This window comes from Pituophis catenifer, unplaced genomic scaffold (assembly GCF_029215685.1).
Source record: "Pituophis catenifer annectens isolate HBS135680 unplaced genomic scaffold, rPitCat1.0.hap2 SCAF_3, whole genome shotgun sequence".
Classification (NCBI taxonomy): domain Eukaryota; kingdom Metazoa; phylum Chordata; class Lepidosauria; order Squamata; family Colubridae; genus Pituophis; species Pituophis catenifer.
In genome coordinates this window covers 28450686-28471153 of record NW_027256883.1, presented here as the reverse complement: position 1 = coordinate 28471153, position 20468 = coordinate 28450686, and the positions used below count along the sequence as shown (strand labels likewise).

The 20468-nt window shown below is 37.7% G+C and overlaps 2 protein-coding genes across 2 annotated transcripts in view; both read right to left on the bottom strand.

Annotated features, from left to right (window-relative positions):
• RAD54B (RAD54 homolog B) overlaps window positions 1–19569 on the bottom strand; it is a 43078-nt gene extending 23509 nt beyond the window's left edge. The window contains exons 1-3 of the mRNA XM_070942122.1: window positions 19517–19569; window positions 18119–18252; window positions 17101–17272 (exon numbers count right to left, since the gene is read on the bottom strand). Of these exons, the coding sequence (XP_070798223.1) occupies window positions 17101–17272; window positions 18119–18244 (298 nt within the window). The 5' untranslated portion in view covers window positions 18245–18252; window positions 19517–19569. The remainder of the gene's footprint in view (window positions 1–17100; window positions 17273–18118; window positions 18253–19516) is intronic.
• Window positions 5725–11087, bottom strand: FSBP (fibrinogen silencer binding protein). The gene is made up of 2 exons (XM_070942123.1): window positions 10674–11087; window positions 5725–6336 (listed from the first exon to the last, which is right to left on the bottom strand). Exons 1-2 carry the CDS (start codon window positions 11042–11044, stop codon window positions 5808–5810), a joined length of 900 nt encoding a protein of 299 aa, XP_070798224.1. The 5' UTR covers window positions 11045–11087; the 3' UTR covers window positions 5725–5807.
• Window positions 19570–20468: the final 899 nt, after the last annotated feature.

Sequence of the window (20468 nt, the reverse complement as noted above, 5' to 3'; positions counted from 1 at the left end):
TCTAGGGGACGGTGCTCATCTCCGTTTCAAAGCTGAAGAGCCAGCACTGTCCGAAGACGTCTCCGTGGTCATGACTAAACGCCAAGGGCGCACGGAACGCTGTTACCTTCCCACCAAAGGTGGTCCCTATTTTTCTATTTGCATTTTTTAACGTGCTTTTGAACTGCTAGGTTGGCAGAGGCTGGGACAAGTAACAGGAGCTCACCCCGTTACGTGGCACTAGGGATTCGGACTGATGAACTGCCAAGCTTTCGATTGATAAGCTCAGCATCTTAGCCACTGAGCCACCATGTCCCTTGTGTAACTGTAGTTATACATATTAAATACTTATGCGTGTTATGCCCCAGAAGAGAGACTTATGATCATGATTACTTCATTGCATTTTAACAGAGGCATCTCCAGAATTAAGTAAATGAAACAGTATATATGCAAATGTTACTTAACTATTTTACATGCAACTTGCTTAAATATCATGCATTTAAGTAAGGTTATTATTTATTTATTAAATCTATACATGGTGTAACTCCATCCCACAATTGGAAAAGTTCATCCTACTGCTGTCCACATGAATTCATCCTTTTGATTTTAATTGTAGTTCAATAATTTGAAGGGAAGTATGGAGAGACAGACACAGATATTGGGATTTTATTTTCTGACCAAAATTGCTGTTGACTGTTGTTACGTGATCTTAGCTTGGTGTGTCTCAAAAAAAAAAGGGGGGGGAGGGGGACACTGAAACTGTCATAAATATGAACCAGTTGCTGAATTTTGATCACTTGATCATGAGGTCATAACTGTGAAAAACGGTCATAAATCACTTCTTTCAGTGTTGTTGTAACTTTGAATGTTCACTAAACAAACTATGTTGTATATTGTATTTAAATTTTTCTTTTGGAAAGGTATATTTTAAAAGATGTAAAATAAGTTCATATTAGTCATTGCAATCTTACCCTTTTTATACGTTTGATGCATTAAAAAAGAATCACTATCTAATTTCACAAATAACTGCATTATAAGGCATCTTATTTGCCTCAGAGTTCCCTGGCAAATCTCACTCCAAATTGGGTGATGATAATTTCCACCAGTTCCATGGACCTCCCCCTACCTCCCCCCTATTACCCTAACTAAGGGTAATAGGAATTGCAGCCCACTAGATCTGGAAGACCAAACAGGGGGAAAGATGAGCTATAATATATAACTTGGTACTTTTTCCATTCCTTTTTAACATCTACATGAGGCCACTGGGTGGGATCATCCGCTGCCATGAGATGAAGTACCATCAGTACACTGATGATATTCAGTGTCTATAACTCCATCCCAGGTGACCCAATGATAACCTCACTGTTTTCTCGGTGTGTCTGGAGGCTGTGGGGTAGAGATGGGTTTCAGCAGGTTCTGAGAACCAGTAGCGGAAATTTTGAGTAGTTCGGAGAACCGGTAGTAAAAATTCTGACTGGTCCCGCCCCCATCTATTCTCTACCTTCCAAGTCCTAGCTGATCAGGAAGAAATGGGGATTTTGCAGTAACCTTCCCCTGGAGTGGGGTGGGAATGGAGATTTTACAGTATCCTTCCCCTGCCACACCCACTAAGGAATGCCCACAGAACTGGTAGTAAAAAGTTTTGAAACCTACCACTGCTGTGGGGGGTCAGGATGGCGGATAACAGGCTCTGTCTGAACCCTGGTAAGACCAAGTGACTTTGAGTTGTGGAGCTCTAAGTTCCGGGACTTTTAACATCTTTAATTTTAGATGGGATTGCACTACTCAAACAGACCTGATGCACAATCTGGGGGTTTCCTGGACTCACAAATCCTGCTTGATGAGTAGGTGGCAGTCATGGTTAGGCGAGCCTTTGTGCAACTTCATGTTGTGCCTCAGTTGAGCCTTTCCTGGGTCAGGAGTCCCCATGCTCAGCTAGTCAAACCCTGGTCATCTCACAGTTGGACTTTTGCAATACGGGGTTTTGTACATGGGGCTACCCTTGAAGACTATCTAGAATTTCACCTGGTGCAGAATGCAGCTGCTCAAAGAGTTCTTAGGGCGACTAGGGTGGCTCACATTATGCTGCTGTTCTGCAAGCAGCACTAGATGCTAGTTTGCTTCCAGCTCCCATTCAAGATGTTGGTTATCACTTTTAAAACCCTTCATGCCATTGTTCCAGAGTATCTGAGGAACTGGCTCATCCCTGGCATTGGTCCAGGATATCCGAGGAACTGGTTCATCTCAATAGGGACCAGCCCAGCCCACCCATGCTGGCAGAAAAAGCAAGCTGTGGTCCTCCCATTTAGTTAATCAATTTTTCATTGATTTTTCAATGTGTAGATTTTATTTATTAAGCTTTTATATAATATTTTATTTATATGACTATAAGCGTCGCCTCGGTGAGATGGGTGGCGTACAAGTTTATAAATGGGTGGTATACAAGTTTATAAATACATACATACTGTACAAATATACAGACATACACACATACATACATGTTTTAACCAGTCCTTTTCCCTGAGGCTCATGTGCATCTTCATAGCACACATTTGAGGCTAGATGCTCATTTGGACAATTAACAATTGTCACAACAATTGTCAGAATTGTATGTCATAAAAATTCTGGGGAAAGGAGCAGCTGCTTTAAGGTATTGTAGGCAGATGCTACATCCCCAATCAGAAGCAATTTTGAAGATAAAATTCAAAGCCATTCATAGTCAAGTTAATGTACACATTCAGTAACACACTTGTGTCATGTTTTGATTAAAAAACATTTTTTTGAATTCTTACTCAGTGAGTTTCATTATCTACATCACTATAACAGCAACAACCAGGGACAAATAGGAGGTATCACCAAATTCTGTACAAGGTAAATAATTAAAAGAGGCAGAAAAACGCAGAAAAATGTTAATGGAAATTTAAAAAAACAATGCTATGGAAGTGGAACCTTCAACAGAATGAATGTGACAGATAGAAAATAAAAGTAATATAAATATTTGGGATGAAATTAAAGCGAGGATATATCGGAAGCAACATTTTAGAGATCAGTGAGGGAATGAAAGTGGTATGTTGAAGGGTAGAATTGAAATTAGGGATAGAAATGTTAGTGCTCAAGAAAAAAAAAAGCATGAAAAGTAAGGTATAGATCCTGTAAAATTGTGATTGAGTTGGTATAATTGGAGAATATAAAGTATGGAAGTAAGAAAAAATGTGATATCCCCTGGACTATTTATTTATAAATAAATCTATTATATAAAAAAATAACTAGACAACCCATTATCCATTCAATCATAATTTCAGAGGTATTTCCTTAAACAGAGAAACAAAATGACCACAGAGAGGCAATATAGCAGTGGGAGTGACTTCAGATTTTCTGCTGGCTTCCCCATTGACTTTCTTTGTAGGAAGCAGACAGGGAGCACTGGAAATGGCAAGTATATGACCATAGATCAGTGGTCTCCAACCTTTCCGTTTTGGCGGCACAGCATGGGCTCGCATGCATGCGAGCATGCACAGCCCCATTTGTTGCTTGTGACATGTGGGCATGCTTGCGCAAGCGCCTGCCACTCATGTAAGTGGAGCTTTGCGCATGAGCGCAAGCGCCCAGTTTCAAATAGGCCGCAGCTTGGGGTTTGTTGTAGATGACCACTATGGTGCAGCCACAACCTTTGCAAAATTTCAATTCCATGGGAGTCATGGATTCCAGATTTTGGATGCATTCTGTAAAATAGTCCATTTGAGATACATTAATTCAAATATTGTTGCCTTATAATGTACTGTTTGGCCCAATTGAAGGATACAAACAATCCAACAAGGTTTTAGCGATATAGAGATGTTTTGTGGTGAACTGATTGGAAAGATAAACATAGCTGGAGTTTTTATGGAAGTGATGTTGTGTTAGCTGAGCTCCTATGTGATATGTCATAAAAGTTATATGGATTGTATGATGTAATGAGTACTTTGGATCTGAAATTTAATATAGCAAAGATTAAGCTAGCTTATCTTAGAGAAATAGAAATTGAATAAATACAATATTTTTCGAAGTATAAGACGCACTCCCACCCTCACTCCAAATCCACGACGTGCTGTGGATCACAGCACATTGCCGATTGCCGCCTCCGACGTCACATTTTCGGCCTCCACGCGTTGCATTTTTGGCCAGTTCCAGGCAGCGGGGATTGGCAGAGATCAGAAGGATCTCTGAAAGATCAAATAAGGAGAGGTACAGTGAACAGAGATGGAATAATATTTACTTTTCTTTCTCTTGTTCATTGCATTTAATTTCTTTATTGTTTACTACTCTTTTCTGCACTTTGCATTATGTTGCTTACCTTGAAAAGGAATAGCATGATAGGGTGTGTGTGTGTGTGTGTGTGTGTGTGTGTGTGTGTGTGTGTGTGCATACAATATGATTTCATTGCAAGTAGCCAAAACAATAAAATTCATCTGAAAGAAAACTACTAGTATCAGCAAGCTTGGGGAAAATCAATTTTGCTGATGATTTCAGAAAGAAAGGCGGTTCCTAACAAAAGTGAGCAAAGGACAATAATGATTAAATATGCTAAGTGAGTACATAATTGTAATTATCTGTTGGGTTGAAAAATGGTAAGCTCTGTGCAACAAAATGGAAAAGGTGGAGTTCTGGATGAATCAATTACAGACTTTAAAAAAATTAATGGAATACTCTATTCTATCCGTGGAGCGTCATTGTAGATGCAGATAGATAGATAGATGATAGCTAGATAGATAGATAGCTAGATAGATAGCTAGCTAGATAGATAGATAGACAGATAGATAGATAGATAGATAGATAGACACACACACACACACATTCCGATGATCCCTAAATGTTGCATTGTTACACATTTGGATAAGGACCAATCAATACTTCTACATATATATAATATATATATATATATATATAATTTCTCAATAGGTATTGTGTGTACTAATTCCACATTACATCAGCTGATCACCCAAGCAAAATGACAATAATCTTTATCCTTTTTAAGACATGTTATGATAACCCACAGCTCCCTCCATAATTCAGATGGATTATGCACTGGTAGCTATGCACAGAAATCAGATATAAACCAACCCTGAAAATGCTGAGCGCTGTCTAGATATAAAAAGATTTAATACAACATTCCTTTACTTGCCCTTCTGGACTGCCATGATTCTTAACTGGACTGTAGAATGTTTAATAAAAACAAGAAGAAAGTGTCAAAGGTATTATTTTTATTCTGAACTGTTTACTGATTTCAGAATTATAACACTCTAAAATATTGTAGAATCATATTTCAACAGTTCAGCTCAACATGAAAGTGCACACTACTGTAGATATTTCTATCCATGCTTTTCCTGATAGCATAAGGCCATACTAAAATACTAGTTACCACTGTCTTATAAAATAAGGAAAAATGAGCAGTCTTTTTCTCCACTTTGCATATATTTATTTACCCACAAATAAATATTTTAAACGGGTCCTTAAAAATTGTTCCCAGAAAAAAAAAAAAAAAAAAAAAATTAAACAGAATTTTTACAATAGTTTCATAAATCAACAACGGCTTTTACTAACAGATCACATGATTTCAAAAAGGATTATTTTTTAAGTCTTAAGATGAGATTTTCCTTGAGATCTGAACATTTGGGAAAACCAGTGAAAACTGTCTTTTGATTTCTTGCAAACATAAATGAAATCCAAAATTAAAAAAAAAAAACAAATTCTTTTATCGTTCCACTTCCAATCCATCCAAATAAAGTAACTGATCTTTTCTAATCAAACACAGAATAAGCACGGTTTTATGCAGCAGAATTGCTTTACATTCAAAGACTGTTGAATTCAGGAAGATCACGACGTAATCGTATTGCCTTTAATTTTTCTACTTTAATTTTTGCTCTCAAAAGCTCTTCTTCCAGCTGCTGTCTCCTTTTCAACCCATCCCTTTTTTCTTGGATATAGAGCCCAATTTTCCTTTGATTTTCCAAAATTATGTGATGTTCTTCTTTTAGCATTTGTAACATTTGTGGATCATACCCTCCACATGCTGGCCTAAATCGTTCACCACTTTCGAGCCTAAAAAACTCATCTCGCCTGGGGATAGGCGATGGAGATAGCATTCTTATATCCACAGAAGACAGGGAAGTTGATGGAGATCTCTCCATGACATGGACCATATGTTGCTGATCTCTTTGTTCCAAGTTATCCTGTGCTTGCAATTCAAGTATTAGTGAAGGTGGTGGCTTAACATCCTCTTCTTCTGGATCCAGTTCCAGCGTGATGGCAGCAGGATGGGGCTCCAACACTAGCTGAGGAGAACTTGTAGTAGCAACTGTTTCTTTTACCAGGGTAGCACTAAAACAGAATAATATTTTAGGCATTAGAGAACAGAGTCTTCTCTAGCCACAAAAGATTGTGAACACAAAATAGCATTAACTGACATTACTGGGTCCATAAAAGCTAAATAGGCAAACATGGTAATTGAGTAAAAGACTACTTGGAAAGTCCAGGACTTTAGGCTAGACTGGGCAACTGAAAACTTTTCACAAGAAGGCAATGGCAAATACTACTGTAACTTACATTTTTACTAAGAAAACTACATACAGGTGTCTATATAATTACCAAGAATTAAGCTCAAATCAAGGGAGATGAATTTTTTAAATCAACCTCTGACCTATTTGTACTTTGATAAAAGGAGAATCATCACAACTGTTTATGTGCATACATGCTGCCAGGAAAGATAATAGAAAAAGAGAGAGAGTAATATATGGAGCAATTACATCTTGAATACTTCTTGTTTGTATAATTCTCTTCTCAAGGTGGCTTTCTGCCCTGAGTATTCTTTGTCCTGAAAACATGGACGAGAAGTCTATGCCTTTTCGGAAGCTGCAGAATTACAGCTCCTAGCAGGCAGAGGTAACATGGCCCATAGTGAATCATGCTGCAAGTTGTAGTTCAGCAAGTTCTGGAGGGCCACGGGTTATTTTCCTCTGTCTTAAAGTATTTATTTCCATATCTGCACTGCACATGTCCAAAATTGCTTACTAGTCAGAAGGACCTTGAATATCATTAACCAGAGGTCCACATAGGTTACTATTATTTGGACTCGTTCCAATCTTCCCTTCTCTCAGTGCTGTGACCGCTGCAAAGGAATGTCAGGGACAGTTGCTCACCTGGAACTGGACTGACAAGAGCACTTGGAAAGCTGAGCAGCTTTCAAGTATCTTCCAATCTAGCAGTAAGTCAGCGAATGACCTTGCTCTTCCCAGAAGATGATGGAAGGGAAGGAGACAGGAAAATCATCCTCTCACCATATAGTGCAGGGGTGTCAAACTCGATTTCATTGAGGGCAGCATCAGGGTTGTTTGCGCACCCTGATGTGGCCCTCAAATTATGTTCTTGCTTGCAGGGTTGTCTCGGGGGGAGGGCGGCAGAGTGGCCGTGGCCAGGGGAGCGTGACCGTCTCCCTGGCCATGGGCAGCTCAACGTCACTCATGTCGGGAGCACCTGTGGTGACTGGTGCTCCCGAGCTCCGTTTTCAGCTGCCACGGCCTCCTGCAAACCTCTGCCTGAGAAAGTGGAGCAGAAGCACCGCGGGCTGGTCCTTCACTGTTTCCAGGGCAGTCCCATGGGCCAGATCTAAGTACCCCATGGGCCGGTTCCAGCCCCAAGCCTTGAGTTTGACACCCCTGATATAGTAGCTTAAGAAACATTAAAGATAGCAGCAGTGAAAAACTGAATACGCTAGAATGGGTGGCATTATATTTCCAGTCCATTTCCTTCCTGTTTCATGGAATTACTCTTCATTGAAGACAAAATAAGAATATAAAGTTTTCCAGGAAATTAACATATCTATTTTAAGTGGAAAACACTAGGAAGAAAAAAAATTAAAATGCCTTTAAAAACACTTTTGGTCACTGGTAAATTTGAGAAGAATTATACATTCAGCCCTTAAGCCATAGCTGTTCATGCACCAATTTTTTTGAAATAAAAGCAATTTTGGTATAACATAATTTAATCCACGTCTGCTTATTATTTACCAGCTCCAAAGGATCTTCCTGTTTTCACTACAAAGTATAGATTTATCTAAAGATGTAGTGAGAACCTCATTGTTGGACGAAAGATTTCCTGGACAAAAACTAAGAAGACATATATTTTCACTTCCTGTCATTGCTGCTCCACTCAAAAGTCCTCCCTTTGAAATATTTGTTTTAAATAAATTATTGAATAATTGATTATTCAGCAATCTTCTATTATTATTGCATGGCAGTCGTAGTTGTTCCTTCAGCTAGATCATATATAGCAAGTATATTTGATTCCTCTACAGAAAGGTTACTATAAAATTCCTAACACTAAAGTAAGGAATATTGGTCAACATCATTTTCTTGGAAGCAAGCTACAATCATTTTAACAGAATTTGCATGTATAAGTGCACATCGGGACATTCAAAATGAAAAAATCCAAGCAGAGGTTTCTGATCACAGCAAATCAGCAGCTGTGAGCAATGGAGCATTAGTCATATGACCTTGTGTAGCATACAACCCACTGAGAAAAACTGGAGTTGCATCTAATTAAGGATGAAAACAGCTGATATCCAATTGAACCGCTAATACTCATCAATAAACATTGCCAAGCAAAGTAAAATATCTTGGATTTTAAAAAGTGCAACTTCCATACAATTTTCAACTGGGAAAACGGTATGTCCCCTTTTTTTACTTGCATGGCAAGTTCCTGACCCATTAATTTTAGCAGTTGTATTTTTCATAAATAAATATGGTATCTGGCAATGCACAAATTACAGCTGCAAAGAACCATAGCCATGGGAAGGTAAAGAGATAAAACCAAAGTGGCTGAGAAGGCAAAAGCTTTGTGGCTAGCTATGTCTGTAGTTCTCTCTTAAACAAAAATCTTTCGCATTTTCCCCTTATTTTAAAGATCTACATGAAAGGATAAAAGATAAATTCATTTTACTGAAATTTATCCTCACAAAACATATTTAGAATCATGATACTCATTTCTAATGGTTAATATTCCAGATAAATTATTCTGTAACACTAAACTACTGCAATAATCATCTATATTGCATTTCAAAAGAATGTTTAAGCAATTGATCATTGTGGGTTTTTTTTTTTTGTAAAATTAATATTAGATGCTACACAGCATTTAAGCAAGATTACTAAACAAGAATGGTACTCTAGCCATTAGTACTCAAGCTCAAATCTGTTACCAAGATACTACCTACTCTACTGGTTCACTAAGTAACATCTTTCAATCGAAGTGATGTTTGGCCCAATCAATTTTAAACATATCAGCCTGAATAATCATTATATGAAAGTCTCATATCTCAAGAATACTACCGCTTTTGGGGGTTTTTTTTAGATATTGTCCCCATTGAACTTAATACACTTTTGTTTATAAGTGCTGGACTGCAAAACACCATTTTTGAAGGAGTATTAGGTATGTTTGCCATCCTAAGTTAGATAAAAAAGCTGGGATAAAAATGAAATAAAAATAATAATGTGATTATGTCATATATCATATCATGTAAGCATAGCTGGTACAAAATTCTTACATGAAAAGAACCTGTTATTGACATATCTTTATTTGACATGCGTCTTCCGTGGAAGCAATTTAGAGCACAGTACTGTTTAGTGTAACCGGAGGCAGGGCAGTAAAGGGAGGCAGGGAAAATCAAAGGCTGACTAGCGTGCCCATACATGCCAGTCTCTCCAGACATTCCATTTAAGATTATTATATTTGTTTACCACAATAAATGATATAAATTTAAATAGGAGCAATAGGAGCCAGGAAAAGAGATCTTGCTTTTCCTTAAGGTTTTTTTTAAAAAAATATCCAAAGGTCCAGGACAGACATGGGAAGCTTGCAGCAGAGAAAAGAGTAAAATCAAAGGCCCTGCAAGAAAGGTCAAACGCATTGCCTGTTCTATGTCTGGCTCAAATCTAGACACGCTTCAATTCAATTAAGCACAAAAGAGCCTGCCCTAAAAATAAAAGGTTTTGTGCAGCTGCAGCATCCTTATCTGCCTGAACCTGAGCCTTGTAAACCTGGGCACATTCTTTTCCTAAGTTTAATTACAACTTTATCTTTATTCTGCCTTCACAAGGCTAAAAATGGTTTTGAAATCCACTTTGTATTTTTAAAAGGCAGAGTAAAATCGGCAGGTAAAATCATCTAAAAAGTCCAAGTGCAGTTTAAAATGTATTCTGCTCCAGGGGAGATTAACATAATCCTTGTCTGGGCACACGCAGGAGTGAGCTCCTTTGTTCTCCAACTCGACTTTATGTAGATTTTATCCAAAACAGGCAACAGCTTCCGTATGCAGGCAGATGACTGCAGTACCATACTACCTTAAATGTAGAACAGCCCTTCGCTTGGTCAATGTTTGAATGCTATGCCTATTAAAAGGGGAGGGGTAAAAGTTGGAGCTCCTATTTCACTTGGATTTTTTCTTAACCCTCACTTGCCAGGGGTCTGACAATAAGATCCTTGAAATACAGCTGCAAGCTAAACTGCCCAATCGACCCCTGTTTTTGCAAATTCGAAAGGCTGCTTTGAAAAGCCGACTTGGATTGCAGCATTCTTAGTTTTTCTAAGCTTAAAGCATTTAGCTCAAACAAGGGCTGGAAGATGCTCAAGTTGGCCAACCAAGCCCAGCATAAAAGGCAACTTACCATGGCAGATTATTCCTCTCTCTCAAACACACAGTGGAAATCTGAGGGATCATTTCCACAACTTTCTTAGTCGGTTCAGAGATGTAGCTTTTGTAGTCACAAAGGGTCTCCTTTTGCTGTAAGAGTTCTTGCTTGGCATATTCCTTGAGCCTTTTGTATAGTGTGCGCAGGCCCTGGGCAGTGCGAGGAGGGCGGTCAACTCCAATGGCATTGTAGTTATCAGCTATGATGTCCCAGCATTTGTTTTTTTCCACTATGACTGAATGTTTGTTGGTGTGTTCCTCGAGAATATTAACGTATGGCTTGACAAGTTTCAGCAGATCAAGCTTTTCAGACAAAGTGAAATTCGAGGATCTGGCCTTCCCAACCATCGTCCTCTCCAGCCTGAAGAATAAGCAGTTCCTGAAACCACCACACAGATCCTAGCTCTGCTCAGCTCTTTTTCACAAACAGAAGAAAGATCAGGCTTAACTAGGCTTGTCTCATTTAGGCCCACGCCTACAGGGGAGGGTTTATTAAAATTCCTTCAGCTTAAGCTGACGCAGGTTCGTGAAATCTGGTTAAGCCAAGCCTGACCTACATAAGGCTTCAGACTGAAGGAGAAGAGAAGAGGGGGGTAGTGCGCACGCACAGACACTTTTGTGCCAAAAAACCCCTACATTTAAACAGGATTGAAAATATAAAGGTTTAAAGATTAGCACGTTACCCTGCCAAATATTACCCAATTCATCCTGAGTTTACGAGCTTACACACATACATCTCTTTTGCTGATAGAAAAAAAAGGAACTGCATAGAAGACTGGATTTATTCATGCTTAAGAAAAGGACAACTTTTTTTATGGGGAAAGGGAGGCATTTATTGGTTATTAAGCTGTACCACCTCTGCAAAAAGGAGAAAGGAAAACCAACAACAAGCAAGACGACTGGATTTTGAGGAGGCGTGTGTAGAGAGATCCCTAACAGAGCCCCCAGATCACGGTTCTGTTCCCCAGCGGCTCTTCTCTCAGGCTCCATTTGCATAATGCTAGTCCTGCTGTCAATCAGGAATTGCAGATTGCCTAGCTAGTTAGGTTTCACTCAGGGTCGGGCTTCGCAGCAAAGCTAAGCTTCCCCAGCACTTTGCAGTGTGGCTTTGGCTTTATGCACGCACACACTTTTTAAAGAGGCAGATACTCCACAGAACAGAGACAGGAATAAGTGGAAAACAGGGTCCCCGCCTTACAGCTGCAGTTGTAAATGTGAAACTCATTACAGTCAACCACATGGCAGGAAACACACATTTCCAGAGGTGCATCTTAAGGACAATCTTCAGTCAAGATTCTGGTTGTCCTTCTAATGACCTTCAAATGAGCTAGGCTAAAAAAAGAGCCATCCTATCCAAGCAGGAAGGAGCTAGGATTGATGCAAGTTGCTGCAGACATGAAGGATGCTAGCTTGGGAAACGCTGCAATAATACTCTCGTGATAAGAAATTCAATCATTCTGTCAATTTACCAGCTTGTAATATAAGAGCAGGTGTTAAGAATTCGTCAATTTTTTTATCACATAACCGTCACTGATCACAGTTCTACTTTATGTATGGAGCACAGTCCTGAGGAGTATTATGCTTACACATCACTTCAAACTATTTTTGTAACCCGTCAGGAATATAGGAATCAAATTAAACCTCAGGTCCATCTTTACTTTTATCTCCAAATCACAAAATATTCCCTGCTTCTCAGGGAAGTTATATAAAGATAGGAACAGGGCACTCTGATGGCCTTAAAAACAGGCGATCCACTCTAGGATTAAAGTCATTACCTCCTGGCTTACTCTACTTAATTGGTTGTTGTAACAAACAGACAAAAGTTATTCCTTTCTATAAGAAAAGCATTCACTAGGATCCCACAACGTAAGTCATGGTTTGTTTAATCATAGTTTACCAAGTCATGGCTGGCTTGATTCAGCTAAAGTAATCAATATTTTATAATATATATTATATTACAATATTCAAATATTTATAATATTTTATATTTTTTATTTTCAAGTTCCTGATCAAATGACTACATTCACACAACTTACAATATTGGGTGAAAACCAAATAAGTTATGTTATAGCTTAATTGAGGTAGAACATAAAATCTTCCTGTGTATAATGGAATACAATTACCGGTAAATTGCCTGCCTCTTCTCAGAGTTTCTTTTTAAGACTTCATGATCAAACACAAGTCCCATAGCAATTAACATGAAATAACATTTTTTTCCATAACAGATCTGAGAAACGGTCCTGGAAAAGTCAGAAATCTGCTCCTGAAAGCTATATTATCCAAATATAGGTTTTAGAATAATTTTCTTACCGATCAATGTTTTTTTTTCCTTGTTATTTTTTTTTAATTTAAGGACTATACATAGAAAGCTCTAGCTTGAATCAAGGTCTAAAAATCTCTAACCCACCTACATCTACAACTTTAGATGTAGTTTTATTTATATCAAGGGTGAATAATCTATCCATATAGAGATTTTAAAAAAAACATTAATAGCCAGTCATCTTTATGGAAACATCTTCCCTTCATTTTATCTTTATGAATTTTATTTCTCTTTTATAAGGAGTATTATTTTTACTTAAATTCAGGCAAATGAAAGCAGAATCTTAAAAGACTTACATAATTCTGAAAATGTGAACAAAAATTTAATATATAACTACAAACTCCAGCTGTAAAGATGAGCAGCCCATTTTCCACTTATTCATGTCCTGGTTCTGTTGAGCATGTGCTTCTTTAAAAATATTAGAAAACTATTTTATTCACTTATTATTATTCATGGGTAGCAGTTAGACATATATTTACATTTTACTAGAGTCCACTATCATCTTGCATAACGCAGCATTTATCAGCAACTCTTTGAAGCTGCTATACCTTCTCGTAGAAACATGCGGCTGCCTTTTACAACTGCAGCACAAGTCTAGGAAAATATGCAACCATTTTAGAGAACTATAATCAAATTATATATTCATGCAGTGCATTAACGTATTTCTGAAATATAATTAAAAACATTAAACGTAAAGTTCAAATCCATCTTATCCAATGACATCTATCTATTACAGACTAAGACAAAGCCTGAGGATCAAATGAGAAAAAGCAAAGGGATGAGATTTAAACTGTTGAGCTCCTTAGGAAAAAAAGTAGAACATAATTGTACCAAATAAAACCTGGACCAATTTATATCATCATCTTATGTCACTGATGTATTGAAATTATATTATATCATATCACATCATGATGCAAATCCTAACCTGTTTTGAAGAAAGGTAAAATATGGAATAATGTGGAATAAATGGCATCTGAATGACAATAAACAAAGTATGTCTGTTAGGATATTCAAATTCTTACAATTTTGATTATTGAAGTACCTTTTATACTGTATTTGAAGGGCAAACTCTACATTATGGTAGTTATTGTTAGCTCCAACCATTTATGTTATTATTGTTGTTTGTTGTTGTTGTTTTAGCTTTCTAAGATAAGATTGAGTAATGTTTATCAGAATGAAACAAATTGAATTCAATGTAAGATTTCAAAGGTAAAAAAGTGATTGACAAATACTGACATTTAAAGAAGACAAGATCACAAAAGCAAATTTGAAATTCAGCAGATGAACACAACTCAAAGCTTGGTGGATATCACTTCATAAACAAAGAACTAAGCTGTTGAAAACATGCCTATGGCCAAGAGCACCTGTGAGATGTGGAAACACAGCCAGATTCACTGGACTAGTATATCTGCTCATTGTTTCAAGATCCATGGCTGCATTGGTGATAAATCCAATGAACAGAAATATTAAAACAAAGGAAATCAGCAAAATTATCTCACCAATCAAATGTCTCCTTTAAAGGACAACTTCTCAAAGCAATTCTTACAGCAAACACAGAAAATAGAACAATTCTAAATAGACAGTGCAAACAGCAAGCCTGGAAGAATCTATTTTATATTTAGGAAAAAGGTCAATGCTATCACAATACAAAGTAGAAAATATTTTCTCTGTATCATAGATACTGGAGGAAAATAATCTTATTATTTTTTCAATTGATGTATCTTTTCCTCCTCCAAAATAATGGTCTTAGAAGTTTTGCTCCTTGTCTATAAAACACTGCAATATAGTTTCCCAAATCTAACAATTTACCCTAGCTGTGCAGCTTCTAATGCATACATAAAACCCTGTAGATTAAATGGTTGAATAATCCTTTGATGGTATGAAGAACTGGAATGTATGAAATGTTTTACAATTCAGACAACGCAAAGCATATCCATTCGTAAGTAAATCTGATTGTTTTTAATCAAGTGAAATCCTTTCAGTGTAGAACCCCAATTAGGGGTTACTTAACTAAGGATATTCACCACGAATGCTTCAATTAAGGCTCACCAACATCACACAGACATTGTCAACTACTTGCAGGCAATCACAAATTCAGTATGATCATTGGCAGACATAACGTATATTTGCATACTGTATGTCTTTAGGCTTTTATTCAGATAACATGGAAGTAATGCTTCCTGAAAAGGGATGGAGGGTGTTACCCAGAACATTCAATTGTCAAGTCTTTTAGATCCTGAATATCTGAGCAGGGCTTAAGTGACTGAAGGCTTGCAACCTTCAGCAAACTAAATGCCTGAGTTTGAAAAGTAGTTCATTTTATATTTCTAATAAATAAATCCGACACAGGAGAAATCTGAGCTGCAGTCTAATGATAAAAGATATATCTAATGATAAAAGTAAAAATAAGGTTTTTACAATATATTTTATTTGAGATTGGTTAAAATATTTTGCTAATGTGTTAATATATGTAAGGGTTGGAGATGTGATGGTTAATTGTAATTGGGCTCTGATTGTATGATGCTGGAAGAAAGAAGACTTGCTTATTATTGAAGAACCGACAAGAACGAAGTTGGATTGATTACTTTTAAGCAATAATTGGTTTAAATAGTTATATTTAGATATGAACAAGGGGAGTTAAAGTGTAAAAGGGAGATAAATCCCTAGACAGTTAGCTCATGGTTTTTTTTATATGTTTGTTAAATGCTATACCCTGTATTTGCTCTGGGAAGTCGGGGGGGGGGGGGGAGGGTTGGGGCAGGAGGGGGGAAGGGAAAATATGTGTAAAAATTTTTTAAAAACTTTTCAATAAAAAAAAAAAGATATTCCTGGAAGAATTCTATGAAACAAAATTAATACTAAGGAGGAAACATCCACTTGGGGTACTTGAAAAGTATTTTAAAAGTGAATGAATCTTGACACATAACTAGCTGCAGGTTGTTTCAGCTGTTTATAGCTAGCTTCCAGGTTTATATAGTTACTTTTCCAGGATGTTGCTAGGCTGCCCAGTCTTAGCTGAACTAAGAAAACATTAGAAAGAGCTAGCTGAAGGATTTCCTTGTTCCCTTCCTTATTGCATCATGATGATAGGCCAACAATCAAATGGAGGCGGCAACTGAATAATTAGCTACATCAGTGACTTGGATTCTGAGTCATAATCTTTTTTTGCAATGAGAAATACTATCTCTTGGTTAATAATATGAATTGTGCATTCTTTATTGCAGCACTTTTTTTGACCCATTATATATACAGAATACAGATATTCTTTTTCATATCTTTCTTTGTAGACTCTATTTTTTTTCCTCTGACAATAAGGCAATCATGTACTCTATACGCTAGCAGCCCCAAACCTTTTGGATTTTTCTGCAGACCAGAGGGGGTGTGATTTTGCATCCCGTGGATGGGGCTGCGCTTGTTTGTGCAGACCGGTTGCTGGCATGCTGAGGACCAGTGCCAATCCACAGAGCGGGGGTTGGGGACCCCTGCTCTATACTTATTTTCTTATCTTTTCAATAAACCAGATGCACAAAAGCACTCATTTTTTTCCTTTTCCTAAATGGCCGAGATCTTGCACATAAAATGGGAGGGGGGGAAATGGATGGCTTTGCAAAGAGGAAGCATTCTGTCCACCTCGTGATAGCACTTGAGGCCAGAACATTTTGCTGATGCTTTTAATACAAAGATTGCATATATCACAATAACAATACTCCAACAATTCTTATCACCTCCCAAATTACTGATATCTCTATTAACCCATGTTCTGTTTCAGTAGCAACCATTCTTGTTTCCACAGCAAATTTGGAGGCATCTGGTACTTGCAGTAAGAAAATATTGATATATATAACCCCACATACTGTATATATAATTTTATCACACAGTCCTGCGGATATTTTAGACAGCAACTATTTGTTTGTATATAAGTACAGCACAAGTAAACTTACCTTATTCTGAAGAGTGAAAACTTTGCCATCACAACCCTGAGATACAGCTGTCCTGAAGCCAATGTTGCTCAGTTTCTACAGCTTTCCTTCAGAAGATATTTCAAAAGCTACTCTGCTTTACATTAAAGCATGCATATTCCTACCTATTGTTCTGCACAGCGATTTCATTCCAGATTTCAAATGCCCAATCACCGTATTCTTGTTTTCAGAGGGCAATTCTTCTTCCTTAGATTTTAGTGTTACAGAAGAATGAAAGCCAGAAGTTGTAGAACAAACGTTTACGGAAGTTGAGCTACACAATTGTCTCTCACACACCTATAAAACAGAATATATATCTATTGTGGAATATTCTTGCAACAACTTCAAAATAAATATGTGCCTCTCCTGCCTGATGACTCTTAAATATTAAAGCCATATCCTTTAAGAGTACATTCTCAAAGGGAAGAGAACCTCATATGAAGACACGCCAATTTAAATAAATATAGGAAGATCTCTGGAAACAGTTCTTGACACCTACCAGATGAACATTACAGTCAACCACCACATGGCAGGAAACACACATTTCCAGAGGTGCATCTTAAGATGTGACTTAAGATGTGACTTCTGTGAGAAGTCTTCACAGAAAAAAAATTTAGACGTTATGCCTCCAACTTCTGGACAGCAACTGATATCAAAGGGAATGAAGCTAGACCCATTTTTATAGTCTTCCACAATGCATCCTGATTAAATAGAGAAACAGAATGTCTGAGAAACGTGTAAGAATACAAATGAATTCATGATGGAGGAAATACCATAGGATTGGGTAATTTGTATATCTTCCCTTTGAAACAGCATATGAACTAAATTGGTTTTTGCTACGTAATAAGCTAATTCTTTTTTGTTGAAGACCATATTGGAGTTTTGTTGCCTAAACTCCACCTACAAGGGCAAATTTCTGCTAGGTCAGGATATTTCTGAGATGGCTAACTGTGGTGATTAAGCAATATGTGTAAGCTACAATCTCCAAACCAAACAAAATGTATAATAAAAAGATACACATGCTCCTGATATCTAATATTCAGTGTGGAGAAACTTTTTGTATGAAAGAGAATTTGAGTTTCTATGAGTTGTTCACATTAGTAATGTTAATGTCTTTGTAATCTTCTCCTCTTTTAATATTACCTCATCTGTTTTAATTTCTGGATCAACATATTCAGATGTTTTCTGCAGGATTTTTCCTGGAGGTATGAATCTTGGCTTTTTGGCTGAATGCCCCAAAAGTTGACTTGGAGCTGCTGATCGTCTCATCTTTGGCTCTGTTGATTTGAAAAAAAGAGCAAGCAGGAAGTGTGAAACAAATTCAGTCTTTGAAAGCCTATTTTAAGAACCCAAATACCACATACAATCCAGGAACCTAGTTTAGAAACCAATGGCAGCATTCCTGACATAGCACCGTTCAGGTTCTACCTATGTCACTAATAGTAGAAAGTTCACCACTTCCTGAAACAGATTCTTACACAATCAAATACACCTCTCATTAAGCTGTTTCTACTAAGGGTAACAAAGTGTAGACAAATCTCTTTATATCACAACAGGCGTCTAACTACATTACATTAAGGAAATCATGCGAGGAGCCAGGTTGATGTGGCTTATTTTTTTTCATCATATGGTTTGGTTTCTGCACTCTATTTATATGTTACTTATTGCCAATTTCATTACACTCATTACTGTTAACCATTCTTGAAATGTGCATCCTGCACATGCTGCAATAAAATGTGCATTACAATAAAATGTGAGTCTTATAGCGGCACCATTAACCTGGCATTTAATTGAAAAAAGCTCGGTCCAATATGCTTTCTTAACAATGCTGTTTTTTAACAATAATATGCCTTTGGATGCCAGCATAATCATGATTATGCCAGCAGAGCAACATTTTCCAATGGCCACTCTCTGCTTTTTGTAAGACTCTGTCCAATAAAAATATTCGATGACCTCATTCTTATAAGATTGTATTATTTTTAATGTTATGAAATATGAAACTGCCTTAATAAAGTTCAAGATTTTATTTATTTATTGGTTCGATTTATATGCCACCCTTCTCTGGGAACTAAGGGCGGCTTACAATGCGTTAAGCAATAGCCTTCATACTTTTGTACATATCTGCTTAGTAGGGCTTTCAGGCCCCCTAAGCGGTATTCTTTTTTTATATAAAGTCAGCTTATTGCCCCCACAAACCAGGTCCTCATTTTACTTACCTCGAAAGGATGGAAGGCTGAGTCAACCTTGAGCCTGGTGAGATTTGAACTTACAGTAATTGCAGGCAGCTGGTGCTACTTAACAGCACTTTAGTCTGTTGCGCCACCAAGGCTCTGTACAGATCAAAGAACCAAGGGCTTCTGAGAACATGCAGACTGCTTTTCAAACGCAGTTTCAAAAATGCAAATAGGAAAAAGGAATCCAAACTGATACCGTACTACGCACAGAGTATCCCATATCGCATGCCCGAGGACGGACCTATAGTAGCTCCTTATCCCTAACGATGCCCGCTTCCTACCACACACAAAGCAAAGCCAGACTTACTTAGCAGTTTAATCGTCCCGCCATATAGCTTACGCCTTTCATTTCCAAAACTACGTTCAACAGCGCATGCGTACACAGCATACGTCTCCGTTCTATATTTCTTTCTCGCCGGCCGTTTCTCGGTCTATTACGCATGCGCACAAACTCAGCCGGTTATTTGCCGGCCTAGCACAATTCCACCACTAGAGCAAGGGAATCTGTACTGCGCATGCTCTGCTACTGCCTTTTATCTTGCCCATGCTTTTTCTGTCAATTATTGAGCATACTGTTAAAACAATGTCTCTGTTTACTCCTTATTTATTTTTATAGAAATTGCTTCAGCTGTGTGTGTGTGTGTGTGTGTGTGTGTGTGTGTGTGTGAGAGAGAGAGAGAGAGAGAGAGAGAGAGAGAGAGAGAGAGAGAGAGAGAGAGACAAAGGTTTATCATTTACATAAAAATATAGAGCTATGCATTTGAAGAGAGCATTAAGGAAGGAAACTTCTTGGTATCTTTTTCTTATTCATTTTCTTGAATGGATTTCAAGGCACGTCTAACATCAGACTTCAGCAAATCCTTTCAGAATGAAATTTTAATTACAAGTCTTTTCTCTGTTTTGAGACCCGGTCCGGGTATCCATAAAACTTAAAACTGAATGAATTTAGGCTGCTCATCGAGTCTTAGCCCAACCTACCTCACAGGCTGGTTGCTATAAGAACAAAATGAAGGAGGACACATCTCCACCCCGCACCCGTCACCATCTACAGCCGCCTGGAAAATAAATGGAAAAATTAAAAGAAAACGACCTCCAACACTGTAGTGCCGCGGGGTTCTCAAAATCTAATTCCCAGTTAGTCTGCTCTTTCAGTGAAGAGAAACTCGGAAGTCGACTGTCTGCGCGACTCTATTTTTGGTGCTCTATGTTCTGGGTGTATCTGGACCAATGAGATGCGGCATATATAGAGGCCGGTAGAA